Consider the following 19,192-nt stretch of genomic DNA (forward strand, 5'->3'; position numbering starts at 1 on the left):
GATGCGTCGCGACTGTGATGTGGGACACACCCTTGGTCTTCGGGGAGCGGGGCACGCCCAGGGCCCTCGGGAAACTACAGCTCCCACGACGCCTCGCGGCTGTGACTTGACACACCATTGCTTGGCTTACGTCGCGGTGTACGCAGGGATGTAGCCCGGAACTACTTTTCCCATGATGCCTCGCCACGACGACCTAGTTCGCCGTTGGTCCTCGGAGCTCGGTGTCCGGAGGGGGCGTGGCCTTTTCCGCCGTCGCGCGGTTGCCCAGGGCAACGGGCTACCGGCGCCGGATCGCTGAGCGGGAAATCCCTGGCGGCCTCCGCGGGAGGACAACGTGGCCGAGGTCAGTGGGGAGGGGGAGGGGGGGAGGGCGGGCCGGGCTCAGCTTCCTCGGGGTCCCGCCGGGCCCGCCCCTCCCGCCCTCGCAGCCTCTCCCCAGCCGCCTGGCTGCGTGGCGGGGCCGTCTCCGGGGCCTCACGCGTGCAGCCCGTCGCGAGGCTGTGCGTGCCGCTCAGCGAGGCGCCCGCCCCGCAGGGACACTTTGGGGAGGGCGTGGATTCTGCGTTTTGTCTGCAGCTAGCAGCCTATGAAGCGGCGGGGCGGTGGCGCCCGCCGGTCGTCCCAGCCACTCAGGAGGCTGAGATGTGAGGATCGAGGCTGCAAAGTCCGTGAGCCTCTTATTACTACCAAAATGGCCAGAAGTGGAGCGGGGGCTCAACTGGCGGAGCACCAGTCTTGAGCTTTGAGGTCAGGGACAGACAGAGCCCAAGCCCAGCCAGAAAAAGGAAAAGAAAAGCACCCCGTGCGGTATGCATTAGCACAGTGAAGCTGGGCCTCACCCCACACGACAGACGGACGTTTACCTTGGAGAAACAAAAATCCCTTGAAAAGATAAAGGGCCGGGGGACCCCCTTCGTAACGCCCCGAGTGCGGACCCCAATCCTGCCAGAAACACAAGTCTGTCCGGTGACGGCAGCGCGCCCGGGGCCGGCGGCCACCGCGGAAGGGCAGCACTGGACGCGGCTCCCGGTGCTGGGGGCCGAGGGTTCCCAGCGGGGCCGGGGAGGCCCGTGACCCCCCCAGCACGGCGGAGCTGCGGGGCCCGCAGAGCACAGCGGCCCGATCCCCCCAACCTCGTCCGCGGCGCCCCTCCCCGCGTCCCCAGCCGTTTCTCCTCTCCCCCAGCATGGCTTCTGCGAGCAAACTGCGTTACGGCCCCGGTGGCATGTGTGATCTCAGCGACCTCTCTCTAGAAGATTCCAAGATGGAAGCAGTCAGAAACCCGCCGGCCCGCCCGGGGCTGGCCCAGGCCGGCCCGGGACACGGCCGGTTCCTCAGAAGAAACCAAAGCGGGGCCCCGCCGCGTGCGCCCGGCGGCCGGGGCCGGACGTCCCGGCCCAGCCCCGGCGCCGCGGCGCGAACCAGCGCGGTGCTGGCCAAGCTGGCCCAGATGGAGAGCAAGCTCCGCGGCCGCAGGCCGGCGCCCGCCCCGGCCCGGCCCGGCGCCCGCTCCCGGAGCGGCTCCGAGGGCCTGTCCCTCCCGCAGGCTCGCGGAAGCTTCCAGAAGAAAGCCGGAGACACCAGTTCCCTCGCCACGCAGAGCCTGGGGGGAAGCAGGTTCCTCAAGACCGGCGCGCCCCCCGCCCGCGGCGCGCCCCCCGCCCGCGGCGCGCCCCCGCACCCCCAGGCCGCGGCTGCGGGCCGCGCCCGGCACACTCCGCGCGCAGAACCTGCTGGAAGAGTTGACGCGCCCGACAGCGACGAGGAGGAAATGAAGGAGTTGCTGGGGAGCTTGACAGAATCTTCTACACGTGAGGAAACGTGGACGAAGCAGAGCTCGGCTGCGCGTGAGGTGGGGACAGGTGCGAGGTGGGGGGCGTGGGGGGGTGCGAGGTGGGGGGAGTGGGGGCTGGGCGGGAGGTGGGGGGAGTGGGGGCTGGGCGGGAGGTGGGGGGCGTGGGGGCTGGGTGCGAGGTGGGGGGAGTGGGGGCTGGGTGCGAGGTGGGGGGCGTGGGGGGGTGCGAGGTGGGGGGCGTGGGGGGTGGGTGCGAGGTGGGGGGGGTGGGGTGTGTGCGAGGTGGGGGGAGTGGGGGCTGGGTGCGAGGTGGGGGGAGTGGGGGCTGGGTGCGAGGTGGGGGGAGTGGGGGCTGGGCAGGAGGTGGGGGGAGTGGGGGCTGGGCGGGAGGTGGGGGGAGTGGGGGCTGGGTGCGAGGTGGGGGGAGTGGGGGCTGGGTGCGAGGTGGGGGGAGTGGGGGCTGGGCGGGAGGTGGGGGGCGTGGGGGCTGGGTGCGAGGTGGGGGGCGTGGGGGGGTGCGAGGTGGGGGGAGTGGGGGCTGGGTGCGAGGTGGGGGGCGTGGGGGCTGGGTGCGAGGTGGGGGGAGTGGGGGCTGGGTGCGAGGTGGGGGGCGTGGGGGCTGGGTGTGAGGTGGGGGGAGTGGGGGCTGGGCGGGAGGTGGGGGGCGTGGGGGCTGGGTGCGAGGTGGGGGGAGTGGGGGCTGGGTGCGAGGTGGGGGGAGTGGGGGCTGGGCGGGAGGTGGGGGGCGTGGGGGCTGGGTGCGAGGTGGGGGGCGTGGGGGCTGGGCGGGAGGTGGGGGGAGTGGGGGCTGGGTGCGAGGTGGGGGGAGTGGGGGCTGGGTGCGAGGTGGGGGGAGTGGGGGTGTGTGCGAGGTGGGGGGAGTGGGAATGGGGTGGGAGGTGGGGGGAGTGGGAATGGGGTGGGAGGTGGGGGGAGTGGGGGCTGGGCGGGAGGTGGGGGGAGTGGGGGCTGGGTGCGAGGTGGGGGGAGTGGGGGCTGGGTGCGAGGTGGGGGGAGTGGGGGCTGGGTGCGAGGTGGGGGGAGTGGGGGCTGGGTGCGAGGTGGGGGGAGTGGGGGCTGGGCGCGAGGTGGGGGGAGTGGGGGCTGGGCGTGAGGTGGGGGGAGTGGGAACGGGGCGGGAGGTGGGGGGAGTGGGGGCTGGGCGGGAGGTGGGGGGCGTGGGGGGCTGGGCGGGAGGTGGGGGGCGTGGGGGGCTGGGCGGGAGGTGGGGGGCGTGGGGGGCTGGGCGGGAGGTGGGGGGCGTGGGGGGCTGGGCGGGAGGTGGGGGGCTGGGCCTTGGGGAGGGATTTGGGGTGAAGGGTTCCTTCACTCCCATTTTACTGTGGGCTTTTTCCACCTTCCTTTGGCTGTGCTGAGATTTGAACTCAGGGTCTGGCTCGCCAGGCAGGTGTCCTACATGTGCCATGCCCTCCAGATCTTTCTGCTGTTGTTGTCGTCGGTCGTGGGGCTTGAACTCTGGGCCTGGGCGCTGTCCCTCAGCTCTTCAGCTCAAGGCGAGCGCTCTACCACTTGAGCCACAGGGCCACTTTGCTTTTCTGGTGGTTTATTGGAGATAAGTCTCATGGAGTGTCCTGCCCAGGCTGACTTCGAACCTCAATGCTCAGATCTCAGCCTCCTGAGTTGCTGGGATGACAGGCGTGAGCCACTGGCGCCCAGCTCCAGACTGTGTTTCTTATTTTCTATTTTTTGTGTGACCAGGCCTGGCTATAGAGCCCAGGCTGACCTCAAACTCACGGTCCTCCTGCTTCAGTGTCCTGAGTGCTGGGATTACAGGCGTGTGCCACCGCGCTCAGTTCTTCGCTTGTGGAGCTCAGTTTCCTGAGCTCCGCTGGGTTTGGGCGGGACGGACGCCGCTGGCTGAGGGCCGGGCGTGGCCGCGCGGGCACGTGTGGTCCGGATCTGTAACTGTCTGCTCTCACCAGGCACCACCAGACCGCACCTGCGGGCTGCTGCAGCGCTGGCCCACAGGGTCTGGCTGTTTGGTTTCTTTTTTCCTAATTGAGGGGACAGTCACGTGATGCAAGCATCCCCAGTACAGCCCAGGGGGTGGCGCACACCTGTGGTCCTGGCACCGGAGCCCAAAAGGAAGGATTGTAAGTTTGAGGGCGGCCGGGCTGCACAGCCAGTGCCAGCTCCGCCTGTGCTACGGCACAGCCCTGTGGAAGAAAAGACATAAATAGCCAGACACCAGAGGCCCAGCCTCTGGAGGCTGAGATGTGAGGACCACCGTCCTGAGGAAGGAAAGGTCCGGGGCAGGAACGTCTGTGAGACTCTTCTCTCCAGTTTACCAGCAAAAAGCCAAAGTGGGGCTGTGGTTCAGGTGGTAAAGCTCCAGCCTTTTGTGAAAAAGCTCAGGGCCAGCGCCCAGGCTGTAAGTTCAAACCCTAGGAAAAGTAGGCAGCTCTGGGGGGGTGCCTGCAGTCCCAGCTCCGCAGAGGGCCGGTCGCGGGGGACCGGCCGCCGTGCGGCCAGGCCGCGCGAGCGCGTGGGTGCGGCAGGTCTGGACGGTCACTTGTTCCCACGTGTCTTGTTTCCACGAAGGACGGTGAGACCCCGCGTGGACCCTCGGCGCTCGCCCTGCCCAGCCCCGAGCCTGCCGGGCCCCTGGGCCGTGCCAGCTCCGCGCACACCCCGCTCCCCGCGGCCTCGCCGCCGCCCTCGCGCGCCTCTTCAGCGCCCGCGTCGTCCGAGCTGCGGCGGCTGCAGCTGGCGTCTCTGTCCACCTGCAGCGAGGCGGGGCCCTGGAACGCGCTGGCGCCCGAAGCGGCCACCGACAGCCCGCAGGGTACGGCCACTGCCTGGGTAGCACACGGGGCATCTGGGCGGGGCGGCAGCACACACCTACCAATCATCCCAGCTGCTGGGCGGGGCGGCAGCACACACCTACCAATCATCCCAGCTGCTGGGGCGAGGGCGGGGCTGAGCCTGAGATTTGGAGGATCCTGTCTGAAGCCAGCTTGTGAGACCCTATCTCAAACAATAAGCCAGGTGTGGTGGTGTGCCCCGGCATCCCTTCTCTGAGGGAGGGGGACGTAGCCCGGAGCACCACAGTCTGAGGCCATCCTCAGTCCCCGTGTGAAATACAGTAAAAGCCCTCTGGGGAAGGACTGTGCGCCCAGCACCCGGCCAGCGGGCTCAGGATCCGCCCCTCCAGGGCCTGGGCAGCCGCAGGTCCACGCCACCCCAGCTTCTCCCTGAGCCGGTGCAGCGGGGTTCACGTTGATCTCAGCAGAGGGGTTTCAGGGCCCACGTCACCCACTCCGACCCATTACAGCAGCAACCTGAGAAAAGAACCTTCTAGAGCTACAGCCGACCCTGCGATTTGCTTCCGTTTTCATTGTTCATTTGGGGGCGCGGGGCGGAGGTCGCTCTCACAGGCTCGGGAAGCTCCACACGCGGGGTGCAGATGCAGGCGTTTTTCTTTGTTGTTTTGGTTTTCGTTTTGTGTCAGTTGTGGGGCTTGAACTCAGGGCCTGGGCGCTGTCCCTGAGCCTCTTTGTGCTCAAGGCTGGTGCTCTGCCACTTGAGCCACAGCGCCACTTCTGGTCTTTGAGTGGTTCACTGGAGATCAGTCTCGAGGACTTTCCTGCCCAGGCTGGCTTTGAACCACAGTCCTCCCGTGTCAGCCTCCTGAGCAGCTGGGGTGAAGCGTGGCGCCCGGCTCTCGGTTGTTGTCAGGACAGCGCCTTGCTTCCTGTCCACGGGCCGGGACGTCCTGGCTTTCACAGCCCGGGAGGGCGCAGGGGTGCGGGTGTGCCGGTGCCTGAGCTCAGCCCCCACCCAGCATCACACGGTGGCCCCGTGGCTTCAGGCTCACACGCGGAGGGCCGAGGGAGGCACGCTGGCCCTCAGAGCGCATGCGTGCAGCCGGGGCCGGGCCCAGGCCGCTGTCCCCAGCCCTGCAGAGGCAAGGAGGGGCTCCGGCCGCCATCTTCATTCCAGACTTCAGAGTCAACATCCTGTCCCTGGAGGACCTGTCCCTGGAGGACCTGGCTGCAGACGTCAGCGGCGAAACCTCAGCTGGGGATTGGAGCGTAAGCGGCCCGGCCCGAGTGCGGATCCTTGGTCCTGCTGGAGTTGTGGTGCTGGCATGCAAGCAGCGTGGGCACTAAGCCCATGCCTGGCCCGACAGGGGTGGGGGGCACGCTGGGATCCCCACGGGGGGGGGGGGGGGCGAGGCTGGAGGATCCCGTTTCAGACCAGCTCGGGGGACAGGGTGGCATCTGTCTAAAAACCAACTTGGAAAGACCTGGGGGTGCTGCCTGTAATCCCAGCTACTCTGGCAGCAGGGGCCGGAAACACACGGTCTGAGGACAGATCGTGCAAAAGCACGGGACCCTAGCAGAGCCAAGAAAGGCAAAAGCTTCCGAGGTGTGGTATGAGCGGGCAGCGCCCCGAGGTCAGGCTCGTCACCCCTGTGCCCCCAGAAAGCCTGCACTGCTGCTGCTGTGCTGCCCTGGGCGCCGTCGGGACAAAGTCCCCCAAGGGCGCCCACCCCCACATCCAGCCCACGGAGGAGCTGGGCACGCCCCCCCCCCCCCCCGCTGCCCTGCCCCCACCCCCCACTACATCCAGCCCACGGAGGACCGGGCATGTCCCTCCAGGATGCCCTGACCTCGGCTCTTGGCGCTGTGCCCCTGAGCTGCACCTCCAGTTCTCTGAATGTTCTGGTCAGATTCCCCATGGAGCCCAGGTTGGCCTGGAATTGGGGATCCTCTGCCCCAACCTCAGGTGTGCTGGGATTACAGACATGCGTCACCATGCCTGGCTCAGATGTGAAACGCTTCCTCCTGTGCCCCTAGGAGGAAAGCACCGGCAGCGGAGGGCCGCGGGCCCCGGGCTCCACGTTCCAGGGTGCAGCCAGCCCCGTGGCGGGGGACGAGAGCCAGGTGTCGGAGCGGCTGGGGGCCAGCATGGCCTCCGAGCCCCCCTCCGAGTCCCCTTCCAGTCTGGCTTACTCGGAGAACTTCGAGCGCTCCCTGAGTCCCAGTGTCTCCGAGCCCGCACCCTCAGGCGCATGGGGGACCCCCCCGGAGCTGTCCTGCAGCCAGAGCGCTGCGCTGCACCCCGGGCCGCGCCCCGTTAAGGAGGTGGCCGTGCAGACGCAGGAGCCGCTGGTGCCCGGCCTTGCCTACCAGTGGAGCCGGGGTAAGGGCTCCGGAGCCCCGACACTCGGGACACTTCTAGAATCTGGCTTGGCCCAGCGCCCCCGGGAAGGCCTTGGGGCAGCTCTGGTTGTGGGATTGGTGGGGGGGGGGGGGGGAGTGCACCCTGCTCCTCAGCCAGCCGCCTGACACCCGCCTGCGGTCCCTGTCCCCCACACCGCAGCTCGGCCTGGGGAGCGCAGTGCACAGGCCCCTGGCCCTGGCCCCATTTCCTCAGCTTCAGAGGGACTTTCTGGAAGTTTCTCTCCCCCAGCTGGCTGGGCCCTGCCCTGCTTTGCCTGCCTCCTCTGCAAGCCTGCCCTGGGGAGGGTGACTGGCACGTGGTGGTTGAATTTGCACCAGAAAGTGCTAGATTGTGCGTGTAACGTGCACACACACTATACATATATACATATATACACATATATACATATACATATATACATGTGTGTGTATACATATGTATATATGTGTATAGTGTGTGTGTGCGTGTGCATGTGCTGGTCCTAGAGCTCCATCTCGAGGCTGGGGTGCTGTGTGCATTTTCACTCAAGGCTGGAACTCCACCACTTGAGCCACAGCACCACTTCCAGCTTTTTGCTGGGTTCATTAGATATGACAAGTCTGACATTCCTACCCAGATTGGGCTCCTGGGATCACAGGCGTGAGCCCTGGCCGTGTAAGACAGAGCCTGTGTGGCCCAGGCTGTCCTCCATGGAGGCCCTGCCTCTGCTCCTAAGCGGCCGGGATTGTAGGTGTGCCCTGAGCAAGGCTGTGGGTTGGGTGCGGGCTGCGCTGTGCAGACCTGGGCTGGCCGGGCCCAGGCCCAGGGGAGGCCCTGTCACCACTGAGCACAGAGGCAGCTGCGTGGCCGCTTTGTCCCGCAGGGGCCGGGGAGGCGGTTGTGGGGCCGGGCCTGGGCAGCGCCTACCTGGACCCAGTGCCCATCGCTAGTCATGTGGTCAGTGCGGATGCCCTGGAAGGTAAGAGCTGGGCCCTTCCGGGGAGGCGGGCGTGGGACCCCTGGGGGTGGGGTGTACCCCTCCCCTAACCTGAGTCTGGAACCCAAACCTGCAGACTACTAGGGGGGGCCAAGAACCAGACTGCAGACTCTGGCCAGGGGTGGCCCCGCCCACCACCGCCCCACCCGGTGGATGCCCCCCAGGCCCCGCCCCCCCAGGCCAACCCACCCGAAGCCCCGCCCTGCCCAGGCCCCGCCCACCACGGCTCCACCCGGTGGATGCCCCCCAGGCCCCGCCCCCCCCGCGGGCCCCGCCCTGCCCGGCCTGAGCGGGGCGGGGCCTCAGCCCTCACAGCCTACAGCCCCGCGGTGCTGGCGCTGAACGAGCTGCTCAAGCAGCAGCTGGGGCTGACGCGCCAGTTCGTGGAGGCCAGCCGCCAGCTGCACAGCTCCTTCCTGCGCTCCCTGGAGGGCGACGCCTTCCACTACCACACGCTGGAGGACGCCAAGGAGGTGAGGGTGGGCGGGGCGCGGCACTGGGGGCGTGGTGGGGCGCGGGCGTGGCGCTGGGGGGCGGGCGGGGCGTGGCGCCGGGGGCGTGGCGGGGCGCTGGGGGGCGGGGCGCCGGGGGCGGGGCGCTGGGGGGCGGGGTGGGGCGCCGGGGGCGGGGCGCTGGGGGGCGGGGCGGGGCGCTGGGGGGCGGGCGGGGCGTGGCGCCGGGGGCGTGGCGCCGGGGGCGTGGCGGGGCGCTGGGGGGCGGGGCGCTGGGGGGCGGGGTGGGGCGCCGGGGGCGGGGCGGGGCGCCGGGGGCGGGGCGCTGGGGGGCGTGGCGGGGCGCTGGGGGCGTGGCGGGGCGCCGGGGGCGTGGCGCATGCCCGCCCAGCGCCCGCTCAGGCCCCGCGTGCCCCCCCCCCCCTCCCGCAGTTCATCCAGTGCCACAGGCCCGCGCCGCTGACCCTGGACGCCGCGCTGCGGGAGGTGACGGAGGAGCTGCGGGGCCCCGCGGGCGCCCCGGCCGCCAGCTGACGCGGGCCGCACCGAGGCCACGCTGTTACAAAAAGGCTTTATTTGAGGTGAAACAGTAAAATCCACGAGAAACCCGGCGGCGCGTGGCGTGGGATCCGGCGTGCGCGCGCGCGGCGGCCACAGGCCCAGCGGCGGCCAGGCGGGGCGCGGGCTCCCTCCAACGAAACCGCGCGGGGGGAGAAGGCGGCGAAGCCCTGTCCGGCCCCGCCAGGCCCGGCCCCGTGGGCGGGGGCCCGCCGGCTCAGCGCGGCCGTGCCCGGCCCCTCCCGCGGCCCCTCCCGCGTGGCGCGGGCCCTCTGCTGTCGCAGGCGTGGCGTGGCCTGGCCCCATCAGTCTTCCTTCTCTTCCTTGCGTGCCCCGAACGTGGAGACTACGGGAGTGGAGCGGCGTCAGCACCGCGGCCAGTGCCGCCCGGCGCTGCGCACCCCCGCCCCGGCCCCCGCCGCGCCCGGCCACGCACACTCGTCACCTTCGCCCCCCGCCCCCGCCCCGGCCCCCGCCGCGCCCGGCCACGCACACTCGTCGCGGGCCTTCGCCCCCCGCCCCCCGCCGCCCCGGCCCCCGCCACGCCCGGCCACGCACACTCGTCACCTTCGCCCCCCGCCCCCCGCCGCGCCCGGCTACGCACACTCGTCGCGGGCCTTCATGCGGGCGATGAAGGAGTAGCTCTTGTTGCGGCGGTAGTTCTCGTAGGGGTCATCCAGCGCCACGCCCACGCCCTTGTACTGGTCCCACTTGTCCCGCACGTCCCCGCCCTTGATGGGGTCCTGGATGCCCTGCTCCTTGGCCCCCAGGCCGCCAGATCCACTCCAACCTGAGGGGGACGTGCGGGACGGTCAGCGCGCTGCGGTCAGCCTTGGTGGAGGCCGGGCAGTCACGAAGCCATGCGTGTGCGCATGGGCAGACGTGCCCGGCGCGAGGCGCACGCACCCCAGCTCGGTGCGGCCGGGCGCGGCCACTTACCCATCTTCACCAGCATCTGATGCCCCTTGTTCTCTTCCCCTAGCCTCGAGTCAGGTATGGGAGGCGCCGAATTCGAACCCAGGCCAGCAGAGGAACTGCAGCAGGGCAGTTTGGGTTGCTGAGTAGGGGCTCACCACCTGGAGTCCCCTTCTCCACCCACTGCCGGGCCCACAAAGTGCGCCCCAGTGTGGCTGGATTCTGCACCCCTGCAAAGGGGGCGGCGGGTGCTTCCCCACAGGCCCCGAGCAAGACTTACGGCGGGGTGGGGCTTCTGGAGCGGGAGCGGCGCCGCCGGCCTGGAGAATAGGACTTGGAGCGGGAGCGGGAGCGGGAGCGGGAGCGGCTTCTGGAGGAGCGGGACCTGCTCCGGCTCCTGCGGGGCGGGTGGGCGGTCAGGCCGCTGGGTGACGGCGTAGCCCGGGGTGGGGTAGGACGGTGGTGAGGGGTCAGCCCCTCGGCGGGGCGGGGCTCGTACCTGGAGCGGGAGCGGGAGTAGGACCGCGAGCAGGAGCGCGAGCGCGAGCGGGAGTAGGAGCCGGAGGACTTGGAGGACCTGGAGTGCGAGCGTGAGGACGAGCGCCCGCGGCTCTTGGAGCGGCTGCGGGAGCGCGAGGGGCCGCTGCGGGAGAGACGGCAGTGAGCGCGGGGCGTCCAGGGCCGCGTGGGGCGCGGGCGTGGGGGGCGCGGGCGCGGGGCTCACCTGTTCCTCTTCTCCTGGCCTTTCCGCCGCCGCGCGCGCATCTTGGCGCGGAAGAACTCGTACAGGCCGTTCTGCTCCCAGCCTTCGCTGCGGGGCGGGGCGCGGGGTTAGGAGAGGGGATGGAGGGGGCACGGGGAGGGGGGCGGGGACGGGCACGCGAGGGAACGTGAGGACACGGGACGCACCTGTTCCGCGGGCGGTCGTGGGAGGGCGGGCTGTAGAAGGCCTCCACGGCGGCCAGCAGGCGCTCGCTGGGCGGCATGGGCGGCGGCAGGCGGATGTCCTTGGGGTCCAGGGGCTTGTACTCGTGGTCCTCTAGCTGCGGGGACACAGCGCTGCCTGCACCGCCGGCCCGCAGCCTCCCCGCGGCCACCCGCCCCGCGCGCCAGGCCCCGCCGCGGCTCACCTTCACCAGGGGTGCCATCAGCCCGGCGGGGAGGTCGAAGTAGGGTACGTTGGGGACCAGGCTGGGGTCATCGTGGTTGACATGGGGGGGGCCCTGCCGCCGCAGGTGTGGGGGCTGGCCGTTGAAGCCGTGTGGGGGGGGCCCGAAGTCGGGGTGCTGGGGCCCCGCCCAGGGCGGGTGCTCGTTGATTCCGGGGTGGGGCATGCGGTGGCTGGGGTGGTGGTGCGGGGGCCCCATTTCTGCTGAGAAGCAAGAGTTGCAGTGGGGGGGGTTGGCGTGGGGGAGCAGGGTGTGGGGGTAGGGTTGGTATGGGGGAGCAGGGCGTTGAGTGGCCGCGGGCAGGGCGTGCGCTCACCTGCGGGGAAGTCCCCCTGCGGGTAGTCGAAGCGGTGCGGATAGGGCGGCCGCTCGAAGGGGTGGCGCGGGGGGAAGTCGTCCTGCATGAAGCGCGGCGGGAAGCGGTTGAAGTTGTGGGGGTGCGGCGGCTGGCTGAAGGGCGGGTGCTGCTGGTGCGGGGGGAAGGGCCCGCGGAAGTGGGGCGGCCGCTGCATGCGGAAGGGGGGCTCCCGCTGGCCCCCGCCCCAGGGCGGCTGCTCATGCTGCCCGCTCCAGGGGCCCTCGAATGGGCCGCTCCAGTTGGGGTCCGGCTGGCTGTTCCAGGGCGCGTCACGCTGGCCGCTCCAGCCGGGGTCTCCGCGCTGCTCGCCCCACATGCCCTCGTGGCCGCTGCTCCACGGCGGGCAGTGTGGCGGCCCGCCCTGGTGGTGTGGGAAGGGCGGCTGCTCCGGAGGCTGCAGACACGGCGGGCGTCAGAGCTGGGGCGGCGAGGGTGTGGGACCCACGGGGCCGGCGGGGGATGGGGGTTGGCAGGGGGAGGAGGGGGGTACTGGAGGGGGGCATCCTGACAACACCGGCCCACCCACATCCACGCGTCTGCGGCTACTGGGATCAGCTCTAAACCAGCCTCAGTCCCTCATGCTGGGCCCGCCCAGTCCATTCTGGGGACCCCGTGCGAGCCGCGATCCCCTCCCAACCCCAAACATGGGCGAGGTGACGGAGCGCAGTGCTGGGGGCCTCTCAGGCCACAGCCGGGGGACAAAGACCTGCACCCCTGTTCCAGAGACACACATCCCAGCCCCACAGCACGTGCCAGCTCTGGTCCCGAAGACGGGGTGCGCTGAGTGGGGTGCATCTGCAGCCCCACAGCTGGGCTGTCTAGAGCTCCTTTGGCTGCACCCCACAAGCTGCAGGGCACCTCCTGCCACACCACCCAAGAGGATGTGAACCCCAAGGACGGGATGGTTGTGCAGTTGCCTGCCCCCCCCCAAGAATGTCAGTGGCAGCCTAGGACCCTGGTCTGGCCAGAGCGGCCCCTGCCCGGCCCCCAGGGTGCAGTGTCTGGGGCTCAATGTCCCGCTCCCCACCTCCCTCCTCCGCCTCAGTACCTGCTGCTGGCCCCACGGAGCCACGGGGTGCGGCTGGTCGAACCACGGAGGCTTGTTGGGTGGGATCTGCTCGTGGGGCCCAGGGCCCCGCGGCCCCCCAGCCCCGGGGTCTGGCACCCCTCCCGCGGCGTCGTACTCGGACGAGCCTGGCATCTGGATGGGAGGCTTGTCATCTAAACAGGGAGGGACTGTCAGGGGCGCGTAGCCAGCGCTGGGGGCAGGACGGGAGCCAGCGGGCCGCACGGCACGGCATGGCACGGCGACCGTCGCCAGGTCTCTGCCGGCCGCCCTCGCCCCTGCCGCCCCTGCCCCTCCAGAGGAACACGGGCACCCCTCCCTCCCCACCCCAGACAGCCTGCCGCGCTGCAGGCCACCCCCGCCTGCCTCCCAGCGGCCGGGCTTGGCCAGGCCTTGCTCCGTTTTCTAACGTTAAGATGAGGGAACCAGCGATGGCGCATCTCGTGGCAAATGTAAAACCCGGCGCGGCGCGGCCATCCCACGGCCAAAACGAGGGGCCACAGGCGTTGCCAAGTTGGTTCCCTGATTCTGGAATATTTACACGAGTTTGCGGCAGCCCACCCCGGACGTGAAAGCTCCCTCTTGAAACTCACGTGTTCTGTTAGCGCGGACACTTTGGCTCTCGTTTGCGGATTGGGAATATCAAAGCTGTACGCTGCTAGACTGGACTTCTCACTGGGTAGCCCCACCTGGCCCTGAACTCGCAACCTTCTCGCCTCTGCCTTGGGAAGGCAGGGATTGCTGCCGTTTCAGGTCTTACACGCTATTCCCGCATCTGTGCGCGCACGCACGCCTGCGTGACTGCAAGGCTGCAGTGCAGGCGATGGCGGCGGGGTCCCCGGGGTCCCGGGGGCTGTGCTTTCCAGGCTAGGACAAAAGCTATTGACCTCCCACCTGAGCAGTCCACGCGGGCGGCTCCCCAGCCAACGTGTAGGCAAGGGGCGGGCGCGGGGATCCCTACCGGGCTGCGTGGTGGGTGGCATGGCCGGGGCAGGCGCAGGGGCGGGCGGCGGGGCGGGCGGCGGGGTGGCCTTGACCTCGGCCTCCATGGGCGGCATCTGCTGCTGCGCCAGGCTGCTGACGAAGTCCTCGTGCTGCGTCTTCAGCGTCTGGATCTGCTGCTGGAAAGCCAGCTGCACGGGCTGCACCACCGACGAGTGCTCGCTGATGAGTGTGGCCTGTGGAGGAGCCGCTCAGCGCCCGCATGGACGTGGCCACCACCGCATCCCCGGTGCTCGCTGGCCTCCGTCGGCCACTCACCTGGTACTGGCCCAGGCCGAGGGCCGGGCTCTGGAGCTGCTGGATGATGGAGTCGTCGAAGTAGCCGTTTTTCTCCCAGAGCTGCAGGAGCTGTGTGAGGAGAGGCGTCAGGCCCCGCGGCCCCCCAGTCCCCCCGTGGCCCCCCAGTCCCCCCGCAGCCCCGGCCCCAGCCCAGCGGCCCCGTACCCGGGCAATCTTCTGCTGCTTGTCCTCCTCCACGGCCAGGAAGCTGGTGCAGTAGATGGGCACCACCACCTTCTGCAGCGCGGCCAGCAGCTCCCGGGCCTGCTTGCGCTGGCTGTGAGGGAGAGACCTTCCGCGCGTCAGGGCCCTGGACGGGACCCGGCCACGCTCCCGTTACCATCGTGGCTCCAGCCACGGCGCCCTCCGCCGCCTCAGGAGACACCCCCACCCTGCAGGCCATGCTGGCTCCCTGCGGCCCGCTCCCAGGGTGGCAGCAAGGACCGGAGCCTGCCCTAGAGGGCACCATGGCCAGCCCTCGCCCCCCCACCGCGTGTGGGGACAACGCGTGGGGAGCTTCATCCTCAGCACCACAAAAACCAAAACAAGCCAGCAGCTCGGCGCGGGGCGGGTGCAGGGCGGGCGTGGGGTGGGCGGCCTCTGGTGGGTTGGGCGAGTTGAGGGGAGAGCCGCTGGCAGGTGGACGGCTGTGCAGTTAGAAAGGCAGGAGGGGGAGAGGGAAGGAAGTGGGGACCACGCGGCAGCGGGGCTGGGGATGGAGGCTGCGTAGGTGTGGGGGGGGGACAGCAGCCCTTGGGGTACGCGGGGGGGGGGGGTAAGACGACAGCCTGTGGGGCACATAGGGGGGCGCGAGCAGCCGTGCGTGCGCGCACAGGGAGGACCCCGCCTCTCCACAGACAGAGTCACCGGAGCCTGCGCGGAAGCTCACCCGGCTCAATCAAAGGCCACCGTGCCACCACACACGGGGACCGGGCGTGGCGAGGAGGGCCGAGGGGGCCAGGCGGCCTTGCCCACGCTCACCAGTGGTGTAGCACGTCGTTGATGAGGTAGATGAGGTGCAGCCGCAGCTCGAAGTGCGCCCCCTCGGCCGTGATGCGGCTGCGCAGGTGGCCGGCCATCAGCTCGCAGTGCGGCGGCGACTTGGCATTGCTAAACATCCAGTTCTTCCCAGCCTGCGGGCGGAGGGCAGCGGGTGAGGGTGGAGCCCGCGAGGCCCCACGCACGCACGCATGCCCGCCCGGTGGCACTCACCGAGATGGCGTCCTTGGTGCACGTGTCGATGATGGGCTGCAGCAGGTTGTCGAACTCGTTCATGTCCAGCTGCGTCTCCTCCAGCAGCTTCTGCATCTGCTGCTCCACCGCGTGGGCCACAGCCGCCGTCACCTGCTCCTGGGGGACAAGGCACAGGGGGGGCATGAACGACCCCGTGGCCGTGTCTGCAGGGCGGGTGCGGGTCGGGGGCCGGGACTGCGGGCCGGGGGCCGGGACTGCGGGCCGGGGGCCGGGACTGCGGGCCGGGCGCACCTGTCGGAGGGCCAGCAGGTGCTGCTCCTGCTGCTGCAGGTTCCACTGGCTTTGCTGGATGAGCTCGTCCACAGACGGGGCGCCCTGGGCGGGCGGGATGGGCGCGGCGGGCGCCGGCGGGGGCTGCGGCAGGGGCGGCAGGGCTGCGGCCGGCTCCAGCTCTGGCGCCTGCTGCTTGCAGAGCACTGGGGACACGAGCGACCAGGTGAAGACTCGCCACTCTTGGGTGCCCCGGACTGCACTGTGTGTCCGTGCAGAGCACAAGGCCAGCTCCAGCCCGGACCTTCACTCCCAGCCCCGCTCCCCCCTGAAAGCCCAGGTGCCCTCACCACTCCGTCAGCGTGTCTGGGTGGCGGGACAGCGGGGCCACGGGAGCCATCTCCCACCCCTGGGCGTGCCCACAACCCCTGTCCCAGCTACCTAAACCCTCCTCGCCTGCAGGGCACCCAGGCTCTGGGCCCGGCTGGCTCGCCTGTGGCCCCCAGGGGCTGCTGAGCTCAGGGTCCACGTCCCGCTGGAGCCCCCTGGAGCCTGTGGCCAAGCAGCCACTCAGCAGGGGGAGCGGGGCAGGCGCCCGTTCCCATGTAAACAAGGGACTAGGGAAGGCCCAGCTGAAAAGGTGGCCAGCCTCCACTTCCGCCTCTGGCTCTGCCTGAGGCAGCTGGAAGCCGGCCCGCCCCATGGGGCTCGCGTGGCCCACTCGGGCGGACGCACCCCTCCCCGACACCTGCTCCTCTCACTTCTGCAGCCCTGCACCTCCCGGGAGCTGGCTAGCCTTTGGTCCACACTTGGGCCATCTTACAGCAGCGCTGCGCCGCACCATGCCGCAGAGGATCGGAAACGCGCCAAGCGTGTTCGAGAAGGCAGACCTGCGCCTGCCTCCCCAGGCATCCACAATCTGCGCCCCCCCACGCTGCAGCCTCACCTCCAGCCAAGCCGCTGCCCCCCCACCTCCGGAGCCTCTTCCCTGGCCTGCAAGGCTCGGCTCTGGGTCCACCCAGCTAGCTCAGCAGCGCTGCTCCATCTGCACAAGGCGCCCCCAGACCCCGCACAGCCAGCATCGGCTGGGGGGGGAAGAGGGTGCAGGGAGAGGACCCCGGCTCAGCTCTCCCCAGGGCGCCATCCCACACGGCTTTCTGCTCAGCCTCGCTGTGCCCACACGTGGCAAGCCCGAGGAGTCCACTGAGTCTCACTGCCCTCCCCCGCCAACTACATCCACACGGTCCTGCTGCCCAGCCCGCACGGCAGCCCCACAGCACCGGGCTGCAAGAGCCACGCTGGACTCGGGAGTGCGGGCTGACGGGCAGTCCTCTGGACACCTCACCCCACAGACACGCAGGCAGAGCCCCAGCACTGACCGCCCCAGACCCCGCCCTCTCTGCACACGCGGGGCTCCCGGCCTGCGGGGCCTCTCCAGGTTCTACAACTGCTTCCTCCACCCTGAAGCTCTTCCAGGACCTGTCGTCTGATCTACCCGCTTAGTGTGTGTGTAGTACAGTGACTTCAACTCAGGACCCAGAAACCCACCTACATTTCTGCACAAGGCTGGTGTTCTACCATCTGAGCCACAACTCTGCTCCTGACTAAACTCGAGGCGAATCGGAGACCAGAGTCTGACTGATTTTCCTGCCTGACGTGGCTTCTGACTGCCGCGCTCCTCAGTCTGCTGACTAGACAGGAAGACAGGTGGGAGCTTCCGGCGCCTGGCTGTTTTGCCAACTTGTAAACTGGATGACTGTGGCGCAGGATGCGCGTTGCTGAGGCCCAGACAAGGCGCTGCAGGCCTCACCGGTTGCAGCTCCACCACCGGCACCTATGCAACAAGGCCCTGACGCTCACCACTGCGGCCTGACAACACGGGTGGGTGGGTGGCGCCTCAGGCCCACGGCCACTCAGCAGTGACAGCCATTACTCCACGGGGGCCAGCGACGGGGCGCGGCCCCACCCTGGCGTACAAGTCCTTTGGGTCCGTGCATCACAACCGCACAGAGTCCTCCCTGGGCCCACGGCCCACGGCCCACGGCGGGGGCCGGCGGTTCCCGGGCCAGACCCAAGCGACCACCACCTTCTCGCGCCACGGGCATCCCGGCGCTTCCGAGGACGCCATGGGCGGAGGGGCCGCCGCGCTCCGGGGCCGGCGGAGGGCAGGGCGCGGGGACTCACGCTGCTGCTGCTCCAGCGCCAGCTTGCACTTGTAGTAGCTGTAGAACTCGCCCCCGAACAGGAACGAGAACTTGGGGTTGTCCTTCTGCTTCTCCATCGTCATCTTCTCAAACTCGGGCCCGTTGCGCGCCACGAACTGCGCGAGCTTGTCGATGACATTCCGGAGCTCCTGGTCTGCGGGGCGGAGGGGAGCGGGGATGAAGGGAGGGAGGGAGGGATGAAGGGAGGGAGGGAGGGATGAAGGGAGGGAGGGAGCGCGCGAGCGCCGCACGGCCCGGCCCGGCCCCCCGCACGCCGCCCCGCAGCCCGCGCTCGTACGGGTCCCGACAGGGGCCACCCGCCCGCCGGGAACGCGGGGCCCCGCCGGGGAGGCCGCGGGCGCCGGCGCGAGGCCCCGCCCCGCCCCCTCCCGGGCCCGGGACTCGGGGACGCGGGCCCGGGGCCCGACCGGGAACCCCGGCGGGAGACACACGGCCCCGGCTCGGGGCCGGGCCTCACCGTCCGGCGGCAGAGGCATCTCCATGGCTCCGGCCGCGGCGAACGTCCTGCGGCGCCTCACGATGGCCAGCAGCGCCGTCAGTGAAACCCGGCCGGAAGTAGCGCGAGAGGGCCGTGTGCGTCCGGACGCTCGCCCCGCTTCCGCCCGTCACTTACGGCCGTTGCTGGGAAACGCCGGAAGTGAGGCGCGGAGGCCGGCGGGAAAGCGGTCGCGCGCCCGCGGGGCTGCCACGGCGCAGGCGCGGGCGCCGGGCGCGCCTGCGCGGCTCGGGCGCGCCGCGGGCGGAACGGACTCGGCCGCCGGCGTCTGCCCCCGCCCCTCGCGCGCTCAACGGTCCGAGAAGCCGGCCGGCCTCCGTCGCGGCGAGCGCGCGGGGAGCCGCGTGAGGCCGGCCCGGAGCACGCGCGGCGGCCGCGCCGGGGCGGGGTCGCAGAGCCGGCCGGCCCCGCCGGCGCCGCCCCGGGACGGGGACGCGGGGCCCGGACGCCGTCCGCACCCTCGGGGTTTCTCTCCGGGCTGGCGCGGGCTCCACGTCCGGAGGCCGAGGCTCGCCCCGACCGGCCGGCTCTGAGCCCGACCCCGGCAGGCCTGCCTCGGTTCCGACTCCGGAGCCGCGCCCGCCCCGCCGGACGGACGGACGGACGGACGGACCGCGGCCGCCCGGCGCGCCGTCGCCGGCTTCGGCCGAACTCGCTGTGCGGACGCGTGGGCGGGAGCCGCTCGTGGCCAGCGTTTCCGCGCGCGCACGCACCCTGTCACGCACGCGGCCGGCCCGGGCCTCCGCCCCTCGCGTGAAGCCTCCGTCGGGGAAGCCGCCCGCGGCCTCCGCGCAGGCGCCCGGCGCACACCCGCCGCCCAGGCTCCGGACGGAGCGCGGCCCGACGGCCACGAACCCCCAAGAAGAAAATGGCCCGTTGGGCGACGCCTTCCCCCACGCAAGCCCAGCTCGCTGGTGCGGGTTCCGAGCTCGAGCCCGGGGCCTGGGCCGGCCCGAGCTTTCGTGCTCCACGCCCGGCTGTGTGGGGAGCGCGCTGGCCATGGAGACGCACAGGCCTCGGCGCCTGGGCCGCTTCAACCATGACCCTCGGATTTCAGCTTCCTGAGGAGCCCGGAGGAGAGGCAGGACGGGGGAAATCAGATGCCGAGGGAGGGAGGAGGGTTGAACCGATCGAGGTACGCTTATGTCGTGTGTATGGACGTGTCAAAATGCAACCCACCTGTACTACTAATTGATGCTAATAATAAAAGCTGCAAGGGGGAAAGCGGGTCTCTGCTAGGTACCCCA

General features: G+C 70.4%; 2 protein-coding genes across 5 annotated transcripts; one reads left to right on the forward strand and one right to left on the reverse strand.

Annotated features, from left to right (window-relative positions):
* The first annotated feature begins 1,450 nt into the window (after positions 1-1,450).
* On the forward strand, positions 1,451-8,947 carry CUNH19orf44 (chromosome unknown C19orf44 homolog). The gene is made up of 7 exons (XM_042670558.1): positions 1,451-1,852; positions 4,358-4,601; positions 5,759-5,850; positions 6,619-6,964; positions 7,848-7,943; positions 8,268-8,434; positions 8,846-8,947. The coding sequence occupies exons 1-7, from the start codon at positions 1,451-1,453 to the stop codon at positions 8,945-8,947; spliced, it is 1,449 nt and encodes a 482-aa protein (XP_042526492.1).
* Positions 8,948-9,203: 256 nt separating this feature from the next.
* Positions 9,204-17,992, reverse strand: LOC122100323 (calcium homeostasis endoplasmic reticulum protein). 4 transcript variants are annotated; one of them, XM_042670691.1, is made up of 18 exons: positions 17,907-17,992; positions 17,409-17,582; positions 15,246-15,430; positions 14,973-15,110; positions 14,742-14,893; positions 13,926-14,037; positions 13,740-13,829; positions 13,441-13,657; positions 12,462-12,634; positions 11,372-11,807; positions 11,017-11,255; positions 10,796-10,929; positions 10,611-10,697; positions 10,386-10,529; positions 10,167-10,283; positions 9,911-10,005; positions 9,576-9,761; positions 9,204-9,317 (listed from the first exon to the last, which is right to left on the reverse strand). In XM_042670691.1, exons 1-18 carry the CDS (start codon positions 17,929-17,931, stop codon positions 9,277-9,279), a joined length of 2,745 nt encoding a protein of 914 aa, XP_042526625.1. In that variant the 5' UTR covers positions 17,932-17,992; the 3' UTR covers positions 9,204-9,276. The 4 variants fall into 4 exon arrangements, with proteins under 4 accessions (XP_042526625.1, XP_042526624.1, XP_042526623.1 ...); XM_042670690.1 differs by having other exon boundaries at positions 11,017-11,258; XM_042670689.1 differs by having other exon boundaries at positions 13,926-14,070.
* Positions 17,993-19,192: the final 1,200 nt, after the last annotated feature.

The sequence above is a fragment of the Dipodomys spectabilis genome, unplaced genomic scaffold, assembly GCF_019054845.1.
Source record: "Dipodomys spectabilis isolate Male_0828 unplaced genomic scaffold, ASM1905484v1 ptg000573l, whole genome shotgun sequence".
Classification (NCBI taxonomy): Eukaryota; Metazoa; Chordata; class Mammalia; order Rodentia; family Heteromyidae; genus Dipodomys; species Dipodomys spectabilis.